This window comes from Misgurnus anguillicaudatus, chromosome 15 (assembly GCF_027580225.2).
Source record: "Misgurnus anguillicaudatus chromosome 15, ASM2758022v2, whole genome shotgun sequence".
NCBI classification, from domain to species: Eukaryota; Metazoa; Chordata; class Actinopteri; order Cypriniformes; family Cobitidae; genus Misgurnus; species Misgurnus anguillicaudatus.
In genome coordinates, this window is record NC_073351.2 from 23877191 (window position 1) to 23903724 (window position 26534).

Genomic DNA, 26534 nt, shown 5'->3' on the forward strand with positions numbered 1-26534 from the left:
AGGAAACATCTTTTCTAATTCAGTTACACAGTGTATGATTACGCATGACAGGATGTTTCGAATCTCTTTAAATATTGTTACTTAACAACGGTTTTAAGTGTCAAAGTTCTGATATAAATAGTGCTGTTGGCGGTCATTCTATGTTGTAATGGAAAAAATGAAAAATTTTTGCTCTAAAAGTATGTGGTTATTTTATGGGATTTCCACAACCACGGTGCCAATTATCACTCAAATATTGTAACATTTAGGTTTCAAATTAAGTTTTATTTAATTTATATAAATATTCACAATGCACACTGTTCCAAAGGACAGAAGAAATATTGCATTTTCTTTGGTTAAGCTTCTTTTAATACCCTTATGATTTTGCCTGTAAACTACACGCCAACAACTGGCAAGCTACCAAAACATAAGTTTTTTTACTGGAGGGAAAACCATAGGGGGAAATCCTTGGTAAAACATGCACAAGGGGTACATTGTGAACACACTCGAACCATGAAAATATTACGGGCACACGGTTTACTATATTATTATCATAGGGGGTTATTGTACTCACAACGGTTTTAAAATATTTTTTAATCTAGATTTAACAGCGTGGAGGCAAATAATAAGTTCACACTCACGTTAAGTCAAAAACATTTTTACAAATCGTTTGTTGTCCATTTCACAGCACAATATACTTTCCTTCTTCCAACCAAACTTTTCAACAACAACAACCAGATGTTAATCTATGCAGGCGAATTTACAGCCGCGTTTTTGTAGATATTTTCACTCAGGCATCTATTAGACCAGCCATGATGTGCGACACAGCACTGAGAGGCCCTCCGTCGTTCAAGCGCCGTTTGGAAATAACGAGCGACCAGGCCAATGAAATATAAAAGTTTCTCATCTGATTGAAATCTACAACATCCTGGTTGCTATTTCGGTAAATAAGTTTTATACATTACCCGAGTAACCCATACTATTTTGTCATATATACATTTTTATTCACTAATTTAAGTTTTGGCCTTTGTGCGAGCTATAAAGTTGATTAGCCAACCGGCTATTGATGAATGGCCGACTGGCTAACCCTTGCAAATACAATTGCTGGTAGCAATGGATAATGTATATTTCCTGCTATAGTGTATACTTACACTAAAGTGCAGTTACATGTACAGTTGCGATGTAGATTGTTTTATTCTTGCAATTTTGAAACGATTAAGAGAATGAGCTTTTGTTATTCTGTCGTTTTGAGGTGCTTAACTTAGACGTAAACTTTGTTTCCCCTGAGGTCTGGTGTGGTTTACTCAAGATACTTTGCATAGATGTAAATTTTGTATTAAGAGTAACACTTAACTTATATTTCGCACCTCAGCATTATTTGTTTTGAGAAGTAATTGATAGGACCGAGTCTTAAAGGAAAATACCACTGTTTTTCAATATTTTACTATGTTCTTACCTCAACTTAGATGAATTAATTCATACCTATATTTTATCAATGTGTGCACTTAATATTTGTACAGTGTTTCCAGAATGTGTTAGCATTTAGCCTAGCCCCATTCATTCTTATGGCTCCAAACAATTTTTTTTTTTTTTTTAAGTTTTATTTTGTGCCACCATACTTACTTGTGTAATTACGTATGTAACAGCCTTTAAATAGGGAAAACATGAAAGTGTTTGGTGACTTCTAAATTCATCCCTGTTTGGAGCCAAAGGAATGAATGGGGCTAGGCTAAATGCTAACACATTCATGAGGCGCTGTACAAAGAATAAAAGTGCACACATTGAAACAAGATGGGTATGTATTAATTTGTCTAAGTTGAATTAAGAACATAGTAAAGTATTGAAAAACGGTGGTGTTTTCCTTTAATCGTAACTTTTCTGTGGTATTTATGTGAAATAAATGTATGATTCACACAATTAAACCTTTAAAATTTGAAATGTTTTCAGATAATTTTAGGAAACTGTGACTTCCAGTTTATTTCCTGTGATGATACAATGTGTTAGTAGTAAGTGAACTCTTTGGTATGTAATCACAGGTGCTGTTTAGCTCTCTTGTCCTGAGGCTGAAGGTCCAGTGACAGCAGCCATGTTTCTGTACAATCTAACCCTGCAGCGGGCGACTGGGATCGCCCATGCCATCCATGGCAACTTCTCTGGTATGGTAGAGTGAATCTTTGGAACCCCATGTCTTCTGTTTCTTCTATCTCTTTTTTACTAGTCAGAATTAAGCATGTAATTTGTTGCTTCATCCGTAGGAACCAAGATGCAGGAGATTGTTGTTTCTCGTGGGAAGATTATAGAGATGCTACGCCCTGATGCCAACACAGGCAAGGTTCACACGCTACTTACTATGGAGGTGTTTGGTGTCATCCGATCCCTCATGGCCTTCAGGCTGACAGGTGGAACTAAAGGTAAATGGCTTCATGTCATCATTTAAGCCAAACTGAAAGATCTGCTGTTTTTATATAAAGACATGTGTTGTAATAATGATCTTTTTTTTCTCATTTTTAACTCTTAGACTACGTTGTGGTTGGGAGTGATTCTGGACGTATTATAATTTTGGAGTATCACCCCTCCAAGAACATGTTTGAGAAGATCCACCAGGAGACATTTGGCAAAAGTGGCTGCAGGCGCATTGTGCCAGGACAGTTTATTGCTGTGGACCCTAAGGGCAGAGCTGTTATGATAGGTAAAACTACCATGGTTTTGTTTAGGGTTGTCTGTCTTTCCTTTCTGTTTTTAATGGGTGACACTAACTTAAAGACCCAAGGGATGTAATGGTTCCTTTTGCATTAGAAAAATGCTAAAGATACTGTATTATATTATATTGACTGAAACAGGTTAATGTCAGTCAGAGATTGATATGAGTAAAAATCAAACTTTGACTCTCCAAAATTAGATTTCAGAGTCTAGCCTGGATTTCACAGGTACAGGGTCACATTTTATTATGTATTCTTACATTTTAATTTTTCTTCCACATTGTTTTAGGTGCAATTGAAAAGCAAAAGTTGGTATATATTCTGAACAGAGATGCAGCTGCCCGACTTACCATCTCCTCCCCTCTTGAGGCACACAAAGCCAATACCCTTGTCTACCACGTGGTTGGAGTGGATGTCGGCTTTGAGAACCCTATGTTTGCCTGCCTAGAAATGGACTATGAGGTCAGAATCTTACATAAGAATTTTCATCTGCATATCAGACAACATTTGTAGTGTTGTGCAGGCCTCTGTTAAAATGATTTTTTGTCCTGCCCGTTTACTAAATTTACTAATTAATCATTGAAATAAGTGTAGGGGCTGCAAAACGATTAATCGCGACTAAGCGCTTACAGAAGAATAGTTTTTGTTTACATCTCATGTGTGCTTACTGTATAATATTATGTATATATAAAAACACATGCATGTATAATTTTAAGAAAAAAAGTCTATTTAAATAATACCTATTTATAATTTTTATATAATATAAATTGTATATAAATATAAAAAATTATATACACATGTAAATATATCTTAAATATATACTTGCATCTGTGTATATATATATATAATTATTTGAAACAGTACACACACACACACACACACAATGTAAACACACTTTTATTCTGCAACTGATTAGTCAGGATTTAATCATTTTGCAGCCCTAAAAAGTGTAAACCTTTCACCAACCACTCCCCCTTAGCCTCAGAATTTCTTCAAGTGATTTATTTCATATGATGGTTTGCAGGAGGCGGATAATGATCCCACTGGAGAGGCTGCAGCCAACACACAGCAGACTTTGACCTTCTATGAGCTGGATTTGGGCCTTAACCATGTGGTTCGCAAGTACAGCGAGGCATTGGAGGAACACGGCAACTTCCTCATCACAGGTGCTCACTCGTCAATAATGGGAATAGATGTTCGTCAGATTCTGTGATGTGCTTGCTTTGCAGCACCTTTAGCAGATCTCAATTATGAAATAATCTCAATCTTCACAAATAAAAAATAATGTAATTTTACCCAATTCTTTAGCTGAAATGATGAATATCATGTCTCTTCTCTGACTTGTTGGTGAAGAAAGTCTTGTGATTTCTGATCTTTATGCTAAGACAACTGCTTTGTGCACTGTTCTTTTAAGAGACATCTAGCTAAGTTTTTGTGTTACTCTGATCCTCAACCTCAATGTGTTGTAGTTCCTGGTGGTTCTGATGGACCCAGCGGTGTGCTGATTTGTTCAGAGAATTATATCACCTACAAAAACTTTGGGGATCAACCAGACATTCGTTGTCCAATCCCACGTAGGAGGGTAAGTGTGTTTAGTCTTCTAGATAGCTTGAGCCCAGTTTGGGCACAGTAGTTTAAACAGGTGTGTTGCAGTTGGATTTGAAATGATGAGCTTTCATGTCTCTTCTCTGACTCTTAACTGAAGATACATAAAATACTTCTGATCTCAACTTTGTGACATTGACCTACAGTGGTTATATCTGGGGCAAAGGGCTTGTTTCAATTTTAGTTGTTTGTTATTATAACAAATTAAATGGAGATGTTTCTTTTTTTCCCAATGATTCTTTGAATGCTTCAGAATGACCTGGATGATCCTGAGCGAGGGATGATCTTTGTCTGCTCGGCCACCCACAAGACCAAGTCCATGTTTTTCTTCTTGGCCCAGACAGAGCAGGGAGACATCTTTAAGGTTACCCTGGAAACTGATGAAGAAATGGTAAAAGCATTTGGTGTTCAGCCTCTTTAATAAGTTAGGGATAGTCCACCCAAAAATAAAAATTCTAATCCTCTATGATGTTCTTTATTCTGTTAAACACAAAATAATATATTTTGATAAATGATGGTAAGCATACAGTTAACGTAAACGTTGACTTCCGTATTTCCTCTATGAAACCGTATTCAACTGTCTGGTTACCATCACCGGTTTTATTTTTGGGTGAACTGTCCCTTTAATGGATGTCTAGAGGTTTTTGAGCACATTTGTTTACTTTGCTGCGGTCCATTTGAATTATTTGGAATTTCCAGCTTCCTAACTGGGACACAACAATACTGTCTGAAAGTCTGACTTTCGATCTTACAAACTCAGACAGAACTTTTTATCTCTTTACAGTAGACAAATAAATTTACGTTAAAGCAAGTAAAGGTGGGAAAATTTTGTAAAACCTGATTTATAGATGTTTTGTTGAAAGTCCTGTAATACAAACAATAATCTGTGTTGAGCATAAAACCTGCATAAGATAACATTTGTTGTTGTGTTTATGAATACATTGTCATTAATGGATAGGACAAGACTAAATACTGGTTTGTCTTTACATCTTTTAGGTGACAGAGATCAGGATGAAGTATTTTGATACCATCCCGGTCGCCACAGCCATGTGTGTTTTGAAAACTGGCTTCTTATTTGTTGCTTCAGAGTTTGGAAACCAGTAAGTAGCACTAAGAATTATGACACATTTGTTAATTTGGCAAAACACACAAAAAACCCACATCTGAAATGGAGCTGTTCTACGATTGATCTTTTTATAGACTGCAGAAAAAAGAAGCAAATGCGTAAAGGATGCTCAAAAATGCTGGTGTTTATTACCTTAGAATGAGATGTTTTTATCTACATACATGAGGGTCCCCTTACATGGAAATCGCCATTTTGTGCCGCCATGTTTATACAGAAGCCCAAACTTTTTTACTAAGTTGTCTCCGATGATGACATGGTTGTTCGGAGGCGGCTACCGTAGCTTCTCTATATGTTTCAAAAACGAGAGGTGAGAGTGGACTGAGCCGTTGGTTGTAATTTCAAAAAGTGCAACCTCACCACTAGTTGCCGCTAAAATTTACACACTGCACCTTTAAATTTACTTATTTTGCATACTAAATTAATGTTTAATATTATTTGTTACATCCAATTTTGTTTTTATTCAAACGTTTTTTATTACTTGGATTCATTACATTAAAGGGATAGTTTACATAAAAAAAGAAAAGAAAGTTATGTCTAGGGGTAGGCAATATGACCAAAATCTAATATCACGATAGGATTCATTTTATATCATGATAAAGATGTATCGCCGTAAAGTTTTCTTTTAATAAGGTTTTTTGTTATTAAAATCTTTATTGCCAAAGAATTTTCATATAATTCTCGCAAAAAAACGTATACGAGCATAAAAAGACAAAAACAAACAAAACTCAAGCTAACTGAAGATAAACAGTCAGTGATAAAATAAGGATAATAAATAATATAAATATCTTATTAAAGTAGAAAAATGATTTAGTTAAGAGGAGTGAGAGATTGTCTCTCTGTGATGTTTGATTACATGAGTATCACACCGGAGCAAAATTATTTACCTCCCCTTTTAAGACTAAAATCCAGATCCTTCCAGAAAAAGTAGTTGTTGTTTTTTTGTGATTGTTGCAGGTAAAAATCCTTGATTTTGCAACACGTTTTCTTAAAGTGCGATGGAATATGCAGGCTATTTATGCCATGAAATTGCAGTAAATTACGAGAACTTTCAGAAATTGCGGTTGGGCTTTGCAGCTTTTCAATGATGTTAACGTCGCGTAATTACATCACTTCATAAAGTTTCCATAGCAACAGGGGACATGGCTGCGCTTGTGTAAAGTAAATGCAACACTTTTCAACTTTCTGCCAAGATATATGTGACTTTGCTACGAAAAAGCGGTGATTATGAAATCATGCAAGCTCTGCATATTTTGCATGCGGAAATCTGCATTTTACGCGGCGAAAGTGTGGCGTATTTGAAAAAATGTGGCCCCAGCATAAATAGGCAGACTTTGGCTGATTATACATTGAATTATGCGATCGCATAGTCACATTTAAATTGGCTTAATAAGCAGTGGATGCGCGGCTTGCACGCTCCTATCGCACAGAAACGGCACTCACATGTAGCACGTTGTTTGTGTTTTAATGTCTTAAAATCACTTTTTTGAAACTGTGGTGCCTAAATATGTGTACAAATGTAGAGTTTTCTTGACCACGTGCACTGCAATGTGGTGTGGGTGTGTAACCGCGATAGAGACGATAGTCCAAAATAGGGGTGGGTGGTATGACCAAAAATTTATTTCAAAGAATGAGTCATTTTATTTCACGGTAGCGGTGTATTTCACATATACATGTTTTTTAGTTTATATTGTTTTTTTTGGGATATAAAAATTTGCAGACATTTGCCACTCACTATAGCTTTTAACTTAATGCCCTCCATAATTTAAAAATATGGAAGAGTTAAAGCTAGTGTTAAAGTAAAAATAACAACAGATTATGTCTTGATAGACAGAATCTTGTTTTTAATGGAGTAATTCATTTATAGACTATTGAAGCTATAGTATGCATTCCGTGTATTTTGTGTTGATGCACACAGTACATTAAAAATAGGCAATATGTCAAATGAACAGGTATGAATATATGCACAAACCTACAGGCAGGATAAATACCTGTATATGAGAGACGGAGCTCTAGATATACAGTTGCAATCAGAAATATTCAACCCCCTCACCTTAAAATACATTATAGTGATAGGTGATAAAAGATAATGAAATAACAAAAAATATTTATTGATACATACAAGTTATTTTGACAACAGAAGTTGACTTAACTTTAAAGTTCAAATGAAAATTGTAACTCTTGTAACACATGAGCATGTGCATTATTATTCAACCCCCAGCTTCAGTACCTTGTGGAGTGTCCTTTATTTTTTATAACTTCTAACAAACAGTTTCGATAAGTGCTGACAAGCTTCTTACACCTCTCGATTGGAATCTTTGCCCATTCTTCACATGCAAAAGATTTTCTATTGGATTTAAATCTGGTGACTGAGAGGGCCACTCCAGGACGCTCCAGCATCTTTTCCACAACAAAGCTTTAGTTGATTTGGAGGTGTGCTTGGGATCATTGTCTTGCTGGAAGATCCAATAATCACCAAGGTTTAATTTGTCAACAGAAGGCATCACGTTCTTCTTTAAAATGACCTGGTATTTCTGTGAATCCATGATGCCAGGTACACAATCAAGATTGCCAGTTCCTGCAGCAGAAAAACAGCCCCACATCATCAATGACCCACCACCATGCTTGACCGTGGGGATGGTATTCTTTTGGTCATAAGCCTGACCTTTTGCACGCCAGACGTACCGCTGGTCCATATTTCCAAAAAGTTCCAGTTTGGTTTCATCAGTCCATAGAACTGTCTCCCAGAACTCTGTAGTTTTTTCCAAATTCCTCCTGGCATATTCTAGTCGACTCCTGATGTTCCTTGAGGTCAAGAGTGGAGTGCGTCTTGGGATCCGGCCATGAAGTCCTTGCTTATTCAGTGCACGTCTTATAGTTGCCACTGAAGCACTTGTACCAGCCTTCATCAGGTCATCCTGTAGCTGTCTTGCAGTCACACGCGGGTTTTTCTTAGCTGTCCTGACTAAGTTGCTAAGGGCCCTTGATGAAATTGTGGCCTTTCTTCCACGGCCAGGCAGGTTTGCACCTGTTCCATAAGTTTTAAACTTCCTTATAATGCTCCCAATGGTGTCTCTTGGAATGTTAAATATTTTGGAAATCTTCTTATACCCAAGGCCCTTCAGATGTGATGAAATAATCTCCTCTCTTAGCTTTTGTGGAAGCTCCTTTGTCTTTCCCATGATTGCAACTCAACATGAAAACCTTGATGGTTTTGGTTTGTATATGCATCACAGCTGAAGCAAATGATGGATCGTTATAGAGTTCCCAAAGGCTTAATGAGGTTTCAGCTCCACTTCAAGCCATAAAAACTGTCAGAAAGCTTTAAAAATAACAATATTATATAGGGGTTGAATAATTGTGACATGGCTATCTTAACAAAATATCCTATTACACACCCATACTACATCATACATTTTCTTTGTTGATTTTATGCATCACTTAACTCATAAAAAACTCATCCAAAGCAGAATCCCACACTTTGAAAAGATTTTTATTTATAAATCCTTAAAACTCTTTGGCGGTTGAATATTTCTGATTGCAACTGTAGATATTCTAAATATGACAGGTGCCATGATGTGATGATCATGAAGTCTGTTTTAAGGTATTGATGCCCTTTACTTTCTATTTGACCTTAACCTTTGCATCTCTATCTAATGTTTCTGATCAAAGATGTCTGTACTATAAGCAAATGGCACGTCAAACTATATAGCTCCAGCAGCGCACATGTCATAATATAAATGCAAGTTTGTTCTTAACTTGCTTAAAGGTGCAGTGTGTAATTTTTAGAAGGATCTCTTGACAGAAATGCAAAATAATATAAAAAACTATATAATCAGGGGTGTATAAAGACCTTTCATAATGAACCCTTAGGTTTTTATTACCTTAAGAACGGGACGTTTTTATCTACATACTAAGGGTCCCCTTACATGGAAGCCGCCACTTTGTGCCGCCATGTTTCTACAGAAGCCCTTAACGGACAAACTTTTTTTACGAAGCTGTCTCCGAAGATTACATGTTTGTCTGGTGGTGGCTACCGTAGCTTCTCTATCCTTTTAAAAGCGATGGGTGAGCAGTTAACTGAGCCATTGGTTATAATTCGCAACCTCACCACTAGATGCCACTAAACTTTACACACTGCACCTTTAAAGTTCAGAAAACTTTACAACTATTAGCATTGTGTGCGAGAAGAGCTTTCTTAATTTGGTGACACAACTGCTTGTGTGCGCCCTGAGATACCTCATGCGTGATGCAGCTGCATGAGCACAGAGAAAGAGCGAGCAAAATTCACTGGTGCTTATGAAATTACACGTAGGTCGTAAAACAATCCACTCATAAGAAATGAACATGTTTCTCCATCACACTCAGTCTAACATTAGCCACGCTCACTTATTTACATTCCGGTATCCACAAGTTTTGGGGGGTGTTACTGTAAAAAAGAAAGTGGGTGAATCTTCCGGTGAGGCGGTGGAAGTAGTATATCAATGATTTTATGTGTGAACAGGTTAGGTGTTTTTCTGAGAATTTTTTACTATTTAAAGTCACAACCTTTATGAAAGATGTCATTACGGAGCTCATGGACAACATGTGCTGTTCGTGGTTGTACATATAACCAGAAAAAACCAAGTCAGTGGCTTAAACGTGAGTTTTTTGAACATAAGCCTAAATCTGAATCTGAGTATTCCTGCCAATGACTGTACAGTTTCCATTACCTCCCAAAAGACGATCGACGAATCAAAAAGAATATGGCGTAAGAACTTAAATTTAAAAACACCCCCAAACATTTGTTTGTGTGCTTTTTTCACTTTGTGGATAGGAAGCCAACACAGGAAAACCCGTACCCAACCATCTACTGCAGAGGGTACTGTTATTTCACCATTTTTTATTTTTTGAGATTGTGTTCACACGTCGTTAGCAAGTTTGGATCGCTATATCTTTAGACTGTCAACTAATGAATGAATGTGTGTCACGTCCCGCTATGCTCCCCGCTAGTTTACTTCAAACCTCAAGACGCGCCCACTTTTGACGCTGGAAACTTGTGGATAGACCAAATAGAAAAATCTGTTACGTCTGACATTTAATTTCATGGTAACGGAATATACCGTCTTGCCGCCCAGCCCTTATCATGCCTACCAGATTTTCGCCCACCCCTATTTCTGTAACTTTCTCACACTCAAGTTGTTACAAACCTGTATACATTTTTTGTTGTTGTGATGAACACGAATGAAGATATTTTGAGTAATGTTTGTAACCAAACCGATCATGAGCGAATAGTATACTATGGAAGTGAATAGAGCACTATTAACTGTTTGGTTACAAACAGCCCTCAAAATATCTTCCTTTGTGTTCAAAGAAATTTCAGTGCATCATTAAAATGGATCAATGCAGATTGCAGAGCCAACTCTAATCCAGACCTTTAGTTTCTTTGGATTCTTTCATTTGTGGTATTTGCTTGATGCCTTTTTTGGATTAATAAATGGCTTTAAGAAACTGACATTGAGGAATTCGGGGGCTGTAGTTTCATTTGCTTGAAACCTATGTGGTCTGAATGTTATCATCCTTCTCTCAAGTTCTGTTTAACCTGATACTTTTCACTAAAAGCATTGCCTTCTGGCATGCACTGTTGATCACATTGTATTACATCTTTTTTGTTTTTGTTAGCTACCTGTATCAGATTGCCCATTTGGGTGATGACGACGAAGAACCCGAGTTTTCCTCTGCCATGCCTCTGGAGGAAGGGGACACATTTTTCTTCCAGCCCCGTCCACTAAAGAACCTGGTGCTGGTAGATGAGCAAGAAAATCTTTCTCCCATAATGTCTTGCCAGGTGTGTGAATGTTTTTCTTGCCATCACTCAGCTAAAGTTAATGAATTCTTAGATGCCTGGGCGCTTACTGCCAACCAGGAAATTACTAATGGGAAAATAGTAACAGGTTGGCATGGAAACAGATATCACTGTTTAGATGACCGTGCAAACTTGCTTGCTGATATGAGTAACGGTGTAAAACTTCTATAAATGGAAAGTGATTCAGTTTCCTGTAATGATACGAAAATGTGTTTGTTAATGCTAATAAACTAATAAGATTTTTTTTTGCAGATTGCTGATTTGGCAAATGAAGACACTCCGCAGCTATATGTGGCATGTGGCCGGGGACCCAGATCTACACTCAGAGTTCTGAGACATGGACTTGAGGTTTGTTTCGCTAATGGTGGTATTTGTGTTACATCAACACCTTAACACCATAATTGCATGATGGAAATTTGACACCTACTGTATCCAAGCAAAGTACTGTGTGACATGCGTGGTTTACACTTTGGTTTCACACATTTTCTTCAAGGGATTTCCATTATGTTATTTTTGTTAAAATGAGTTTGCATGTTTCCTCAGGTCTCAGAAATGGCAGTTTCTGAACTGCCCGGTAACCCCAATGCTGTGTGGACTGTCAGGAGACATGTGGAAGGTAAATATGATCCACTCACGTTAGGCGACGTGTCCAGAATATTGTGTTATTTATTTATCATTATTACCGTAATACTATGCTTATGTCGTTAAAGTGATACTCCAGCTAAATATCAAAATTTACTCAAAAACAAGATTTACTCACCCTCAAGCAATCCGATATAAACGTCTGTCATCTTTCAGACAAACACATTTGGAACATATGTCCTTGCTTTTCCTAGCTTTATAATGATATAAAATGAGGATCAGGGAACAACTTTCTACTTTAAATCCCAAAATAGTGCATCTATTATTTACAGAAGTAATCCACATGGCTCCAAAGGGGTTAATAAAGTTCTTCTGTGGGTAATCAATGTTATTTTGTATGGAAAATATCCATTATTCAAACTTTATAAACTACAACAACTAGCTTCTGGTAACGATGCCATCTTGGACTCGATTTATGAGAGTTTTGCCATAGTGAGTGTTGGTTGCTATAGGTATTTTGCGTAGTGACTCTTGTGAATCGCGTCCAAGATGGGTTTAAAAAGTTAAAAATATGAAGCTTTTTCTTAAAGAATCGTATTGATTACCCGCAAAAGACCTTTATATTAACTCTTATGTGGATTACTTTTGTGAAGGATGGATGCACATTTTTGTGCTTTAAAGGAAAATTCCACTTTTTAAAAAAAATATGCTCATTTTCCAGGTCCCCTAGAGTTGAACATTTGATTTTTGCCGTTTTGGAATCCATTCAGCTGGTCTCCGGGTCTGGAGCTAGCACTTCTAGCATAGCTTAGCACAATCCATTGAATCTTATTAGACCATTAGCATCACACAAAAAAAATAAAGAGTTTCGATATTTTTCCTATTTTAAACTTGACTCTTCTGTAGTTACATCGTGTACTAAGACCGACAGAAAATTAAAAGTTGCAATTTTCTAGGCAGATATGGCTAGAACTATACTCTCAAACTGGCCTAAAAGTCAAGGACTTTGCTGATGTAACATGGCTGCAGGAGGCGCATTACGCAGTGCCCAAAAATAGTTCCCTGCTATTGAAAGGTACCATGGGGACTATTTTTCGGGCAGTGCGTAATATCATTGCGTCATGCTGTTTTAAAGGTGCAGTGTGTACATTTTAGCGGCATCTAGTGGTGAGGTTGCGAATTGCAGCCTATGGCTCAGTCCACTGCTCACCCCTCACTTTTGAAACGCATAGAGAAGCTATGGTAGCTGCCCCCAGAAAAACATGTCATTGTCGGAGACAACTTAGTAAAAAAAAGTTTGTCCGTTAAGGGCTTCTGTAGAAACATGGCGGCACAAAATGGCGACTTCCACGTAAGGGACCCTCGGTGGTATGTATGTATGTAGATAAAAGTCTCATTCTAAGGTAATAAAAACATAATGGTCAATTATAAAAAGGTCTTTATACACCCCTAATGATATAGTTTGGTATATTATTTTGCATTTCTGTCAAGAGATCCTTCTAAAAATTACACACTGCACCTTTTAAATAGGAAAAATATTGAAACTCTTTGTTTATTTTTGAGCACGATGCTAATGGTCTAATCAGATTCAATGAATTATGCTAAGCTATGCTAAAAGTGCTAGCGCCAAACCCGGAAATCAGCTAAATGGATTCCAAAACAGTAAAAATCAAATGTTTTACTCTGGGGAGCTAGAAAATTAGATAATTTTTTTTTGAAGTGGAGTGTCCCTTTAAAGTCAAAAGTTTTTCCCTGATCCCAGTTTTCTCTCATTATAAGCTTGGAAAAGCAAGGACATTAACTAAAAAAACTTAAAATCTGTTCGTCTGAGATGATGGATCTATGTATGGGTAATTTTGATATTTGGCTGGAGTATCCCTTTAAGGGGGTTCTCAAAACGGCAACATTTTGTTAACTAATAGATAATAAAAGCAATAGTCAATTAACAGTACCAATATGTATTGGTAAATACAAGTTTAAGTACTTAATCCACATATCAATAGTTTTGAAATCTATCCTATATTTTTTTTCTGTAAGGAACCCCTAACTGTTTGTGAGATTTGGGTACGAATTGGGCATATTCGATCATTTAGGGATGCCTCGGGTAATGTGTTAATGGCAATCAAATGTAAAGAAAGATTTATCAGGCAATGCTGAGAATTAAATTCCTAATATCGTCCAATATATCGGTCTACCACTAACTCACGAGTCAGTGAGTATACTCAGGGCTCCAGACTGCCACCAAATGGTGGCATTTTGCTACCAAAATTTGAGAGTGTGCCACTGAATTTGACATCCAGTCGCACATGTGCGACCAGTAAATTTGACCTTTTTTGTGATGTGACACTGAATTTGAAACAGCACATTGTAGTTTCTGCATCTATCATGAAAGTATTTATTAGTAATACAGTGGAAATGAGTGGAAATGTGAAAATTTGGTTAGCATGTTGATTTACGGTGTGTGCCCCTAGATTTTCTGGTTGTGCCCCTAAAATTTTCAGTTGGGGGCCACTGTGCTCCTAGTGAAAAATGTTAGTCTGGAGCCCTGATACTAATACCAGATGCTTTTAATGACTTCTATTATCTGTTTCTTGATATGTCAACTTCAAAGAGTCCTGAAAACTAATAGGCCATGTTGTTTTGGTGATATACAGTGCAGCCCTTAGTTTATAATAGTGCATGCTGCTTGTGCTTATTTACCACTCCACTAAATAAAGAGATCGGCATCAGGGCTGACCTTTTTTGGGAGAAAATACTTTGCAGATTAGACCTCTTGCTATGTCAGTAATTTCCTCCTCAACAGGAAAGAAAAGATGATGCAAGTTGATAAACTGTTTTAGGCTCTATATGTAGATGTAGATGTAGGTGTAACATTTGCTTTTTATTGTGTTACAGTGTTTTAACAGAACATTTGCATGCGTGTGAAAGTACACACCCTTAATTTAATCACCCTTAAAGCTTAAAAGTCAGAATTTGCAGCATGCTTTCACTTGCTCTCTGTGCAACATCATGCTTGGCATCTACTCCAGAACAAGCTGTACAACCAGATACTGTTATTTTCTGGCAGATATTTCTTAGAAGTCATGTGATTTGCCATCCGATTTTCGGCCCGGGTGTGCTTTTTGAGTTCTGCAGAATGTATACGTGTGGTTTGCACACACGAGTGTCTCAAGGGGATCAGTTTCATTTTGACTCGGCAGTCTTGTAAGAAATGTCTTTATTAATAAAGGCTTGATTACTTGAGGTTATAGTTTAACATCCATTTTGCTCTCAAAAAGAATAAATGTAATCTTTTGATGCAATGTACCCCTGCCAACATACAGTTGAACCAATGATTAAACCAAATTACTTGGTTAATAATTTGTCATCTTCCATTGTTGGCTTGCCTTTCTGGTTAGAAATTAACCCTTATATGGCAAACCTTTCCAACTAAAGAAATGCATGATCAACGTGGATTTTCTTTTTACAGATGAGTTTGACGCTTACATCATTGTGTCCTTCGTTAACGCCACCCTGGTACTGTCTATCGGAGAAACTGTGGAAGAAGTGACAGATTCTGGTTTTCTGGGCACAACACCCACACTGTCCTGCTCGCTACTGGGGGAGGATGCACTCGTTCAAGTATGCGACATCTCTCTGACCCACATCTCATTCCCGGAAACTTAAGCCCATTTTTACTCTCTCATGGTTTAATGTTGTAAACAAACCCTCCCTATGCCCGTATTGGATTAATGGAGTTTTTAACTCTTTCCCGCAAGCGGTAAAAAAAAAATTTGTGTGTCAGCCAGCACCAGCATTTTTTGTGATTTTCACAAAAGTTTAAATGTATAAACATACAATATTTTATACAATAAACTTTTATTACCTCTCAAAAAATTGAGCAAAAAGCTGAGATAATTGCTAACTCTTAACTTTTGTTAGAGATCAGATTCAGAGTGATCAAAACATAGAGTTTTTACTGTTTTTGGATCAGTGGATGCTTCAATGTTTAATAAGAGCACCAATTAAAAGTGAAAAAATTGATTTCCTTAAAAACTTGTCATTGGCAGGGAAGCGTTTTCTTTTAATTGACAAAATAACTTGTCACTGGCGGGGAAAGAGTTAAAGTTCTTAACCAACAAGCAAGCACAAATGTCTTAACGAATGCCATAACGAAACAACAAAAATTTGGCACAATAATTGCTTTACCTCGATTATCATGTTTTTGTAATAATTTAAATAAAATGTTATGCACAGCACTATACTATTTAGGGCTGTCAAAAATGACATTTGCATATTCCCTCTAAAATTAACACGAATATTCGAACTATTCGAATATCTGGTTGCACATTTTGTTAATGACGCGCATTACGTCAATAACAGGACACATTAATAACTACTTGTGTAGGTAGTCTATTTAAGTTTAAAAATATTTGGCAACATATTACCTACACAAAAACAAGTAAATCAAATAAAGAAGTCAGTGGTGCTAAAACAATTTGGTTACAAACATTGCTCAAAATTTGTTCCTCTGTGTTCATGATGACAGAATCCTCATGGCCTTGTTGAATTTCTGTGTGTTTATAGGTCTATCCCGACGGGATCCGTCACATCCGTGCAGATAAAAGAGTAAATGAATGGAAGACCCCAGGGAAGAAGACTATTGTCCGCTGTGCTGTCAATCAGAGGCAGGTTGTCATTGCTTTGACTGGAGGAGAGCTTGTCTATTTCGAGATGGATCCGGTATGTTTGCATCTTGTTTCTTTTCCATTTATTTTTATCTTAGTGTCTTCTGTTGAAATTCTCCCTCTCATTATTTCACTTTCTTGCCATTCAGTCCGGACAGTTGAACGAATATACAGAAAGGAAGGAGATGTCCGCAGATGTGGTATGCATGAGCTTGGCAAACGTTCCCCCTGGTGAACAGCGCTCACGTTTTCTGGCTGTTGGGTTGGTGGACAATACCGTCCGAATCATCTCCCTGGATCCATCAGTAAGCTGCAGACTGCTTGCTCAAGATTTTCGACTTGATTAAATGTTAATGTAGCACTCTTTTGATTAAGTGTTTAATCTATTTATTTCACAGGATTGTCTTCAGCCTTTGAGTATGCAGGCTCTTCCGGCTCAGCCAGAGTCTCTTTGTATCGTGGAGATGGGTGGTGTGGAAAAACAGGACGAACTGGGAGAAAAAGGCACTATTGGTTTCCTCTACCTCAACATTGGCCTTCAGGTAAAAAAAATTTGATTGAAAACACTCAAAATCCGTGTTAACTTGTGTCCTTAATGAAATGGATTTCCTGGTTGAGTGTTACCCTAATAACCTTTAATTTCCAGAACGGAGTGTTGCTGCGTACAGTTTTGGACCCAGTGACTGGAGATCTGTCTGATACTCGTACTCGATATCTCGGTTCCCGACCTGTCAAGCTTTTCAGAGTCCGCATGCAGGGCCAGGAAGCTGTGAGTCATCCCTGCTCTTCATGCCTGCTAAATATTTTCTCACTGCACGATGGTTTGCTGAGTTTATTTTCTGACATTTAACTGCTGCAGGTTCTGGCCATGTCCAGTCGTTCCTGGCTGAGTTATTCGTATCAGTCTCGTTTCCACCTTACCCCACTGTCATACGAAACCTTGGAATACGCCTCGGGCTTCGCATCCGAGCAGTGTCCAGAGGGAATCGTTGCCATCTCCACAAACACACTGAGGTAAACACATAAATGCTGTACACGCAGTGATATGAACTTGGTGTATTTTGTTGTCTGTGCCTTAAAGGGACACTCCACTTTTTTGAAAATATGCTAATTTTCCAGCTCCCCTAGAGTTAAACACATGATTTTTGCAGTTTTGGAGTCCATTCAGCTGATCTCTGGGTCTGGCGGTACCACTTTTAGCATAGCTTAGCACAATCCATAGAATGTGATTAGATCATTAGCATCGCGCTTAAAAATAATAACCAATGAGTTTCGATATTTTTTCAAATTTAAAACTTGACTTATGTAGTTACTCATGTACTAAGACTGACAGAAAATTTAAAGTTGCGATTTTCTAGGCAGATATGGCTAAGAACTATACTCTCATTCTGTCGTAATAATCAAGGACTTTGCTGCAGTAACATGGCTGCAGGAGGTCCAATGATATTACATAGTGCCCAAAAATAGTCCCCTGCTATTGAAAGATGCTAAGGGGGCTATTTTCGGCTGCTGCGTAATATCATTGACCCAAAGATCGGCTGAATGGATTCCAAAACGGTAAGAATCAAATGTTTAACTCTAGGGGAGCTGAAAAATATTTTCAAAAAAGTGAAGTGATTCTTTAATGTGCATGAATAATATGACCGTGAGAAATACTAAAGTAGTATTAAGCATATTGCGGTTTTTGGTTTCAGTTCCTATATACAGTGCTTCCCAAATTTGATATTTACAATATCCTACTTGACCAGTGGTCTGGTGATTGTAGATAACATTTCACACCTGTCAACTCAATTCAAACCTATCCATATGCAAGGCGGACTGTAGTAACAGTGGCAGGCTTAAAGGAGCAGTATGTAAGAAATTTATATCAATTCATCATAAAATGGCCCTAATATGTCACAAGACATTAAGAAATCATTTTCATTTTAAATACTTATATCACTGACAACAGTGGTCCAGACAGGATGTTGTCATTTAAAAAGTGGAGTTGCAGCCCTCAACTGATGTTTATGTTGTCATTTTGTGTATTGGCCACCAGTTGTGTGATTGCAGTACCAGTTTTAGCCACAAGTTTTGTGATTGCAATACCAGTTTTGGCCACAATCCTACATACTGTTCCTTTAAGTATTTCTCCATGAATATTTTTACTGGATGGATGACATAATTTTATTTGCTAGAGGTAAGTTTTTGTTTCATACAGGGTAGTCATACATCCAGGTCACACAGGGGTTACCCAGTCACACAGTCAAACATTTCATTTGCAGGATTTCGTAATGAGATCTGCTCTCATTGCCTCGGTCTAGGCAGAGACTTTCACTTTTGTTTCAAAATAGTTTGGGATAACATGTTATAACAGGAAAAATAACTGCCAGAAATTTTTCCCAGGACATTTTGGCTTTACATCTGTCCTAATGTCTAATCTTTTACACTGCCTTTGTATTCACTGCCCTCCCTCTCTCTCTCTCGTCTCCCCCCCACAGGATTTTGGCGCTAGAGAAACTAGGTGCTGTCTTCAACCAGGTGGCATTCCCACTGCAGTACACAGCTCGGAAGTTTGTCATCCACCCAGAGACCAACAACTTGATCCTGATCGAAACAGACCATAATGCCTACACGGAGGCCACCAAAGCTCAGCGCAAGCAGCAGATGGCAGAGGTCAGTGAAACTGACCTTTACAAGGCTACATAAAGAAACCAGATACTTTGGTTTCTCTCTCTTAACTCCTCTGGAATTTTCTCCTTATCTTTGTCTGATTCATCCACTTATTTTCTTAATGAAGTCAATAACTGATGTGGTAATCCGTTGCTTGCCGGAGGTTGTCCGTCAGTCGTGCGTTGCTAGTTTGCAGCTGCTTTATCATTGCTGTTGTTTAAAGGGTAATTCCAAGTTGACAAGCACTAAAACTGACGTACGTTGAAATCTGCATGCTGTGGTTATTGTGGTGGCTCGTCACATAAATTATTTCAATCGGGCTTGGCTGCGTCTCTGGAAAGAATAAACAATGCAAGTTGATAAATGACTGTTTAAATTCCTAAATTCATTGTTTAACGATTGTTGTCTTAGTTTATTTGTTTTAAAAAGCTCCTGATATACTGTACATGGCTAAAAGTATGTGAACGTTTTCTTGAAAATTGCAGGTTTGCCTAGGCCTCTTAGTTTTAGTGATGACAAATTTGTTGTAATGTTACAGGATACAGTGACATTCCAGGGATTTATGTGCTTCCAGATCATTATCACTTCCCAAACTCTTGCCACAAAGCAAATTATTGTGTGTAGAAGTTGACTGGCCAGCACAAAGCCCAAACCTTAACCACGTTGAACACTTTTGCAATAAATTGGAACGCAGGCTGCGGGCCAAACCGCATCACCCAACACCAGTTCCTGGCCCCTCTGGTGCTTTGCTGTCTAAATAAGAGCAAACCGAAATTCAACACATCGTGAAAAGCCTTTATTGAATAGTGGAAAATACCTCAAAATTACAATTTTCATCTTTTTATATTATATGTGACCCTGCATGTGAAATCAGCCTATTTTGAGATTTATGAGGATCAAAGTTTGATTTGACATTGATTTCAATATTTGACATGACCTCGCTCAGTCAGTATTAAAGATATCAAGGTTATATTTTCACAAAATGTGCTTTACATTATGTGGGATGATTTTATGTAGAAAATAGTAAATCACTAATAAATGACTTGATCTAGGTCTGTTCACAGACAGGACTATATACAGGGTTTCCACGGGTCCTTGAAATCCTTAAAAGTTTGTGAATCTGGGGGGAAAATTCAAGGCCCTGGGAAGTTTTTGAAAATATACATGCATAGATTCAGTTCATTGAAAGTGCTTGAATCTATTTTTTGCGAGAAGTTTTCTGGAAAAATCCATATTACTCCTTGTGTAGTGTAGGATAATATCAAAAAAATTCTAGACTTTAAGCACACGTGCTAAACTTTTCGCTTTAAATGCTTATATCTTCTGTATGCGAATGTTGATTCATACCAAAATGCTTTTTTGCATGGTTGTGTTTGACACATGAAAACATCTCATGTTATGTATGTAACTGTTGTTCCTTGAGAATGGAACGAGACGCTGCGTCTCCCTTGCCAGACGTCCTGCGTCCCTGCCGTTTTTGGTAATATTTTAGATAGCGATATACTTCCTGATGCCTGTCTCAAACCTGTTTTTGTTGTTAAGCCTCACCATTGGTTGAATTTGATATACCCATTCAGACACACTTACCCCTGGAGGCATCTCCAAAGTGTCACCGCAGTGACGCAGCGTGAGTTCCTTTGAAAGGGAACTGTAAGGGGCCAGTCACACCAAAAGCGCTTTAAACGCTTGCAAACGCAAGGAGAGAGTGAGCGAGTGGAGTCCGGGTCTTCAAAGCAACTGTAAACTTCCCTCACCACAACGTAAGGCCCGCCTCTCCCCTCATTCGATTGAACAATGGAAAGACGCAAATGACGTTGGGCGCTTCTCCGCTCTCAGCGCTCCTTCAAACACGCGTGTGCGGCAGGCGGCAAAAAACAGCAAGGCGCTCGGTGCGCATAAACAGCGCGCAAACGCGCCCTGCCCATAGAATATCATTCAAAAAAGGCGCCTGCAACTGCCATAAACGCTTTTGGTGTGACTGGCCCCTAACAATGTATGTTAAAAAGTAACACGATATAACCTAGCTCTCGGTTGAAATGTGTCCCTACATTTAGTCCTTGAATTTGAGGGTATTGGACCTGGAAAGTCCTTAAAAGGGCCTTGAATTTGAAGTTAACTAAGGTGTGACAGAATTTTCATTTTAAGGTGAACTATCCCTTTAATCTTCCTTTTATGGTGATTTATTGTTTTGAACTACCACAGAGTGTTTGGGTGTCAACTTAAGTGTGTCTTAACAGGGTAACACATTAACTAAAGTGCTTCTGTCTTATCTATAGGAAATGGTGGAGGCCGCAGGGGAAGATGAAAGGGAGCTGGCTGCAGAAATGGCAGCAGCATTTTTAAACGAAAATCTTCCAGAAGCTATCTTTGGGGCACCTAAGGCAGGTTCTGGACAGTGGGCTTCACTGGTTCGTCTGGTCAACCCCATTCAGGGCAACACATTGGACCTGGTGCAACTAGAGCAGAATGAAGCCGCCTTTAGGTGATCATGCCCTTGAAAATAAAAATACTATATAGGAATGTACTTAAATGTGGTCCCCCCAAACCCCAAGAGGATGGGGAAATGTTCATGCAAAACTTAATCCTACACAACCGTCCTCTCACCTTGTGTCTGTTCTTGCATTACCTTGGTTTCATCTTCCCCTTTCGTTTTGCAGTGTGGCAGTATGTCGCTTTTCCAATGGAGGGGATGACTGGTATGTGTTGGTGGGCGTAGCCAGAGATATGATTTTAAATCCCCGCTCCGTCGGCGGTGGATATATTTACACTTATCGGCTGGCAGGGGGTGGGGACAAGCTGGAGTTTTTACACAAGGTGAGTACAGGAAATGAGTTTGCATGATATTACTTATTGCACCCATGTGTTGGCAGTGAGCTCAGGAATTTGGAATTTCCCAAAAATCATTAAATGTGCCCTAGAAATCCATTTAAGCGTAGCAAACAACTTTTTGGTAGGTGCTTTGGGCAGGGCTCCAAAAATTGTATTAGTTCATACTTCAGATGATTAATTTACTTCATATTAAAGCCGTATGTAGTCATACAAGATAAGAGAAGATAAATAGTTACACTACTGTTTAGATTTGAGTGAAATGTTTCTCATTGTCCTAAAATCTGTTATTCTGAAGGTATGTTTAAATGTATTAAAGTACTTTGGTGGACAAAATTATAATTAATTTCTTTCAAAATATATATATTTTTTAATGGATTAGTTGGACCATATAATAAAAAACAAGCAGAGCCAATAATAGATGGAAAATCCTTCAATGCTGTGTAAAAAGCTTTCCAGGGTGACCTCTAGAAAAAGATGCTTGATAAAATAAAAAGTTTGATTTTACAAAATCTAAGCAAAGGGTGACTACTTTAAAAATATGCTAAAATATCACTTTTTGATTTGTATTGGATCCTTTTAACGGCAAAAAATTCCCTTTTACAATTGCATTATCATAGTTTTGATGAGTTTACTATTGCTTGCAAAATTAAAGGGATAGTTCACCCAAAAATGAAAATAATGTCACTAATGACTCACTGTCATGTCAATCAAACTCGTAAGATCTCCGTTCATCTTCGGAACACAGATGTTTAAGATGTTTTATATTTAGTCCGAGCTTGTTGACCCTTCATTTAAAAATCTATGTATACTGTCCATGTCCAGAAAGGTAATAAAAACATCATCGAAGTAGTCCATGTGACATCAGTGGGTCAGTTAGAATGTGTTGAAGCAAAATAACAAAAATTACGACTTTATTCAGCATTGTCTTCTCTTCCGCGTCTGTTGTGAAGCGCATGCGCGAGACTAAAGTCACGTGACTGCAGTGACACGGATCATCACTCAGACATGTTTGCGAAGTTTTATTTTTATTTTTTTACTTACAGCGTGTGTCTCCTTCAGACTGTAAACGAAGCCCGGGCGCACAAAAAACAAACAGCTGGGGCGCACCAGATAACACGTCAGTCACGTCGTACGTCATTCGCGTCACTGCACTCACATGACTTTAGTCTCGCACATGCGCTTCACAGCAGACGCGGAAGAGAAGACAATGCTGAATCAAGTCGTAATTTTTTATTTTTGGACTAAAATGTATTTTCGATGCTTCAACACATTCTAACTACTTCCATGATGTTTTTATTACCTTTCTGGACATGAACAGTATTACATACGTAGATTTTCAATGAAGGGTCAACAAGCTCTCGGACTAAATATAAAACATCTTAAACATCTGTGTTCCGAAAATGAACGAAGGTCTTACAAGTTTGGAACGACATTATTTTAATTTTTGGGTGAACTATCCCTTTAAGAACGGGCATTTCTAAACTTTTAAGTGGTAGTGTCTTGTAGGTTACATTGAGTTGAATGCATCTTTCTGTGGTTTCTGTTTGACAGACGCCTGTAGAAGACGTGCCCCTTGCAATCGCTTCTTTTCAGGGGCGAATTTTGGTGGGGGTTGGCAAACTCCTGCGCATCTATGACCTAGGAAAAAAGAAACTTCTTCGCAAGTGTGAAAACAAGGTGAGGAGATATACAAGATCTTCCCTAGAGGAAGCCTGTGATGAATTATGTCAGTGACACACTGCTGCTACACGCACACTCGTTGATGCATAACCACATAAAAGGATTGAAACAGAAGCTCACACCACCATGTTTGGTTGTCATTATATGGAACCATTATATGCGGGGGTGGCAGGGTTTAGTTTTAAGTGATGGGTCAACCAAAAATGAAGAAAATTGATTCATCATTTACTCATCCTCATGTTGGTCTAGACCCATTTAATTGCATTCTCTTTTTTCTTTTACACTCATTTAGCGTGGGAAGTGTAACCATATACAATCTTGGTTTCTATTAATGTCTTTATAAAGTTACAGTTTATTAATTGCCACTTTCTTGGTTTCACAGCATGTACCTAACTTGGTCACCGGCATCTACACTATTGGACAGCGTGTGATTGTGTCTGATATTCAGGAAAGTCTATTCTGGGTTCGCTACAGACGTAACGAGAACCAGCTCATCATCTTTGCGGATGAAACATATCCTCGCTGGGTCACGACCGCTTGCCTGCTCGATTATGACACCATGGCTGCAGCTGATAAGTTTGGAAATATCTGTGTTGTGAGTGTAGTCACTTTTACTAATACTACAAATGTGCCACAGTTTATTTGCTAGTTCAAAGTTTACAAAAAAGCAAGTAAAAAATGTTTTTCCAGTGATGCATCAGAGGTGCAAATAGAAATATTTAATGCATTTTAGCAATGCCATAACTTTAGGTGTAGTAACCAGTTGCTACGTAAATAAAATGCGTATTTGTTTACAGGTGCGCCTGCCCCCCAACACCAGTGATGATGTTGATGAGGACCCCACAGGAAACAAAGCATTGTGGGATAGAGGTTTACTCAACGGAGCATCACAAAAGGTAACCTCTCAATACTGTATCTCCTACAGGTTTCAACTCCGAAGCTTCTTGGTACTCAGTGCCCCGACACTTTCTTTTGGTCTGTTTTTGTTTGTCTGGTTGGTGTTGCGGTTGTTTCTCCCCACACACACACACACCCAGACCTGCACCCTAAAATGTTTGGCTGTAGTCCACAGTCTGCTTTTGTGAAACCTCAGCAACAAATCTTGTCCTTTCGCCAGCGATCGTTATGCACAAATTGGAGCAAGGAAATTTTTAGATGGACACTAGGGAAAGTCCCTATTTGCACACCAATGACTTGCGTCTAGATTTGACGGACATGCCGAACGCATGTGTAAGCAAGCCGGGGTGGACATGGTTGAGTTGGTAAAAACACATTACTGTGAGAAAAGTTTGCCAAATATGTATTTTTTTCCCTCATTTTGCTGATTAATTGTTTTGCATTGCCATCATTGAACTAAATGGAAAACTCAAGACTTTCAAATATCCATATCCATTTCTTCTGTCCTATCACAGGCTGAGGTGATTATTAATTATCACATAGGAGAGACAATACTGTCCCTTCAGAAGACCACGCTTATCCCTGGAGGATCAGAGTCTTTGGTGTATACCACGCTATCAGGAGGCATTGGGATACTGGTGCCCTTCACCTCTCATGAGGTATGGTTCCTCCTAGCGCAAACAAGTACTTTCATAACATTAATGATGCAACTTTGAGTTATGAAATAAAACATAGTTGCGGTGTACTAAAGATATTTTTTCTTTTGTTCTGTCTCCTTGTTGTTTATTTGAAGTAGGATTTGAACTTAAATTGTTTTTAAAGATTAATTTGTCCATCTTGTGTTTCTCATGAGGATCATGACTTCTTCCAGCACTTAGAGATGCACATGCGCTCTGAATTTCCTCCTTTGTGTGGCCGAGATCACCTCAGCTTCCGTTCCTACTACTTCCCTGTAAAGGTCAGCAGCAACACATCAATGCTTTGTGCAGTTTTATTTTTAATATATATTTCATGTTTGTTTGTTTTTGCATTGAACATATATTCATGTTTTGCTTTTTTCATGTTTGCAGAATGTGATCGATGGAGACCTGTGTGAACAGTTTAACTCTATGGACCCCCATAAACAGAAAAGTGTAGCTGAGGAGTTGGACCGCACTCCTCCAGAGGTCTCTAAAAAACTGGAGGACATCCGAACCCGCTATGCCTTCTAATGTCCCTCTTTCTGGAACGAGCACCATGAGAAAACCTTTTGTTTTCTCAGGCTTCTGTTACCGTGGCCCAAAAAACTTTCCCACCGCAAATATAGGAGCAAAATTTTGGTGCAACCCGAAATGTTTCTCTCTTAACTGCGGCCAGATGTTAGCTCTCACAGTCCTTGTGGTCATTGACCTTGTCTGTGCTAGACTGACCCAAACTGCTATTGGTACTGTACTCGGTACACAACTTTTTTTTTAGAAGTTGTGTCAGGAAAAACTTTTTTTAAAAGAGATGTTCATGCAGAAAGTGATATTGATTCCCCTGTTATAAACATGTGGCAGAAGCAAACCTATAAACTGTCTTTGCAGCTAAATCCATGTGTTGTTTGAATCACAGTCTGCATTAAACATTGCATCATTCATATCCCAACTACATCCCAGGTTAAAAGAGCCGTTTTCTCTATTGTAAAAACAGAAGGTGAAATTGTAAAAATAGCTTTTTTTGTGTTTACAGTAATGTTTTTTTAATTTTCGTACTTTGGCCTAAAATCATCAAATTCTTGTCCTAAAACGCTGAAAAATATGTGATGTTTGTGTCATGAAGTGTGAGTGGATTTTGTAAATAAACCTTTTTACTTTTACTTTGACCAGGATTTCCGTATTTGTCATGAGACTTGCTGTTTGTCTTGCAATAAGTGAGCACACAGGCAAAGCGGGTTTCCACTGTTAACTCTTTGGTTTTTTTCTCCTTTTGGGGAGGGCTTATAATGATCATCTGTT

The 26534-nt window shown here is 38.1% G+C and overlaps 1 protein-coding gene and 1 non-coding gene across 2 annotated transcripts; both read left to right on the forward strand.

Moving 5' to 3' along the window:
• The first annotated feature begins 764 nt into the window (after nucleotides 1-764).
• sf3b3 (splicing factor 3b, subunit 3) lies at nucleotides 765-26401 on the forward strand. Its single transcript, XM_055173946.2, has 27 exons — nucleotides 765-922; nucleotides 2016-2135; nucleotides 2235-2390; nucleotides 2498-2668; nucleotides 2968-3140; nucleotides 3703-3844; nucleotides 4148-4260; nucleotides 4537-4674; nucleotides 5280-5383; nucleotides 11068-11233; nucleotides 11504-11599; nucleotides 11795-11867; nucleotides 15303-15454; nucleotides 16400-16555; nucleotides 16650-16805; nucleotides 16899-17042; nucleotides 17147-17269; nucleotides 17360-17514; nucleotides 18981-19155; nucleotides 21429-21634; nucleotides 21810-21966; nucleotides 23533-23658; nucleotides 24044-24256; nucleotides 24459-24557; nucleotides 25074-25217; nucleotides 25412-25516; nucleotides 25629-26401. The coding sequence occupies exons 2-27, from the start codon at nucleotides 2066-2068 to the stop codon at nucleotides 25767-25769; spliced, it is 3654 nt and encodes a 1217-aa protein (XP_055029921.1). The 5' UTR covers nucleotides 765-922; nucleotides 2016-2065; the 3' UTR covers nucleotides 25770-26401.
• Nucleotides 3984-4061, forward strand: LOC129419910 (small nucleolar RNA SNORD111). Its single transcript, XR_008636749.1, has one exon. It is a non-coding gene; the product is annotated as a small nucleolar RNA SNORD111 (small nucleolar RNA).
• Nucleotides 26402-26534: the final 133 nt, after the last annotated feature.

Bases quoted from the DNA above. Each gene is read 5' to 3' on its own strand.
- sf3b3 (XM_055173946.2), top strand. From the start codon at position 2,066: ATGTTTCTGTACAATCTAACCCTGCAGCGGGCGACTGGGATCGCCCAT. The intron at 17,043-17,146 runs GTAAAAAAAATT...TTTAATTTCCAG, and splicing joins ACCTCAACATTGGCCTTCAG to AACGGAGTGTTGCTGCGTAC. The intron at 25,517-25,628 runs GTCAGCAGCAAC...TCATGTTTGCAG, and splicing joins CCTACTACTTCCCTGTAAAG to AATGTGATCGATGGAGACCT.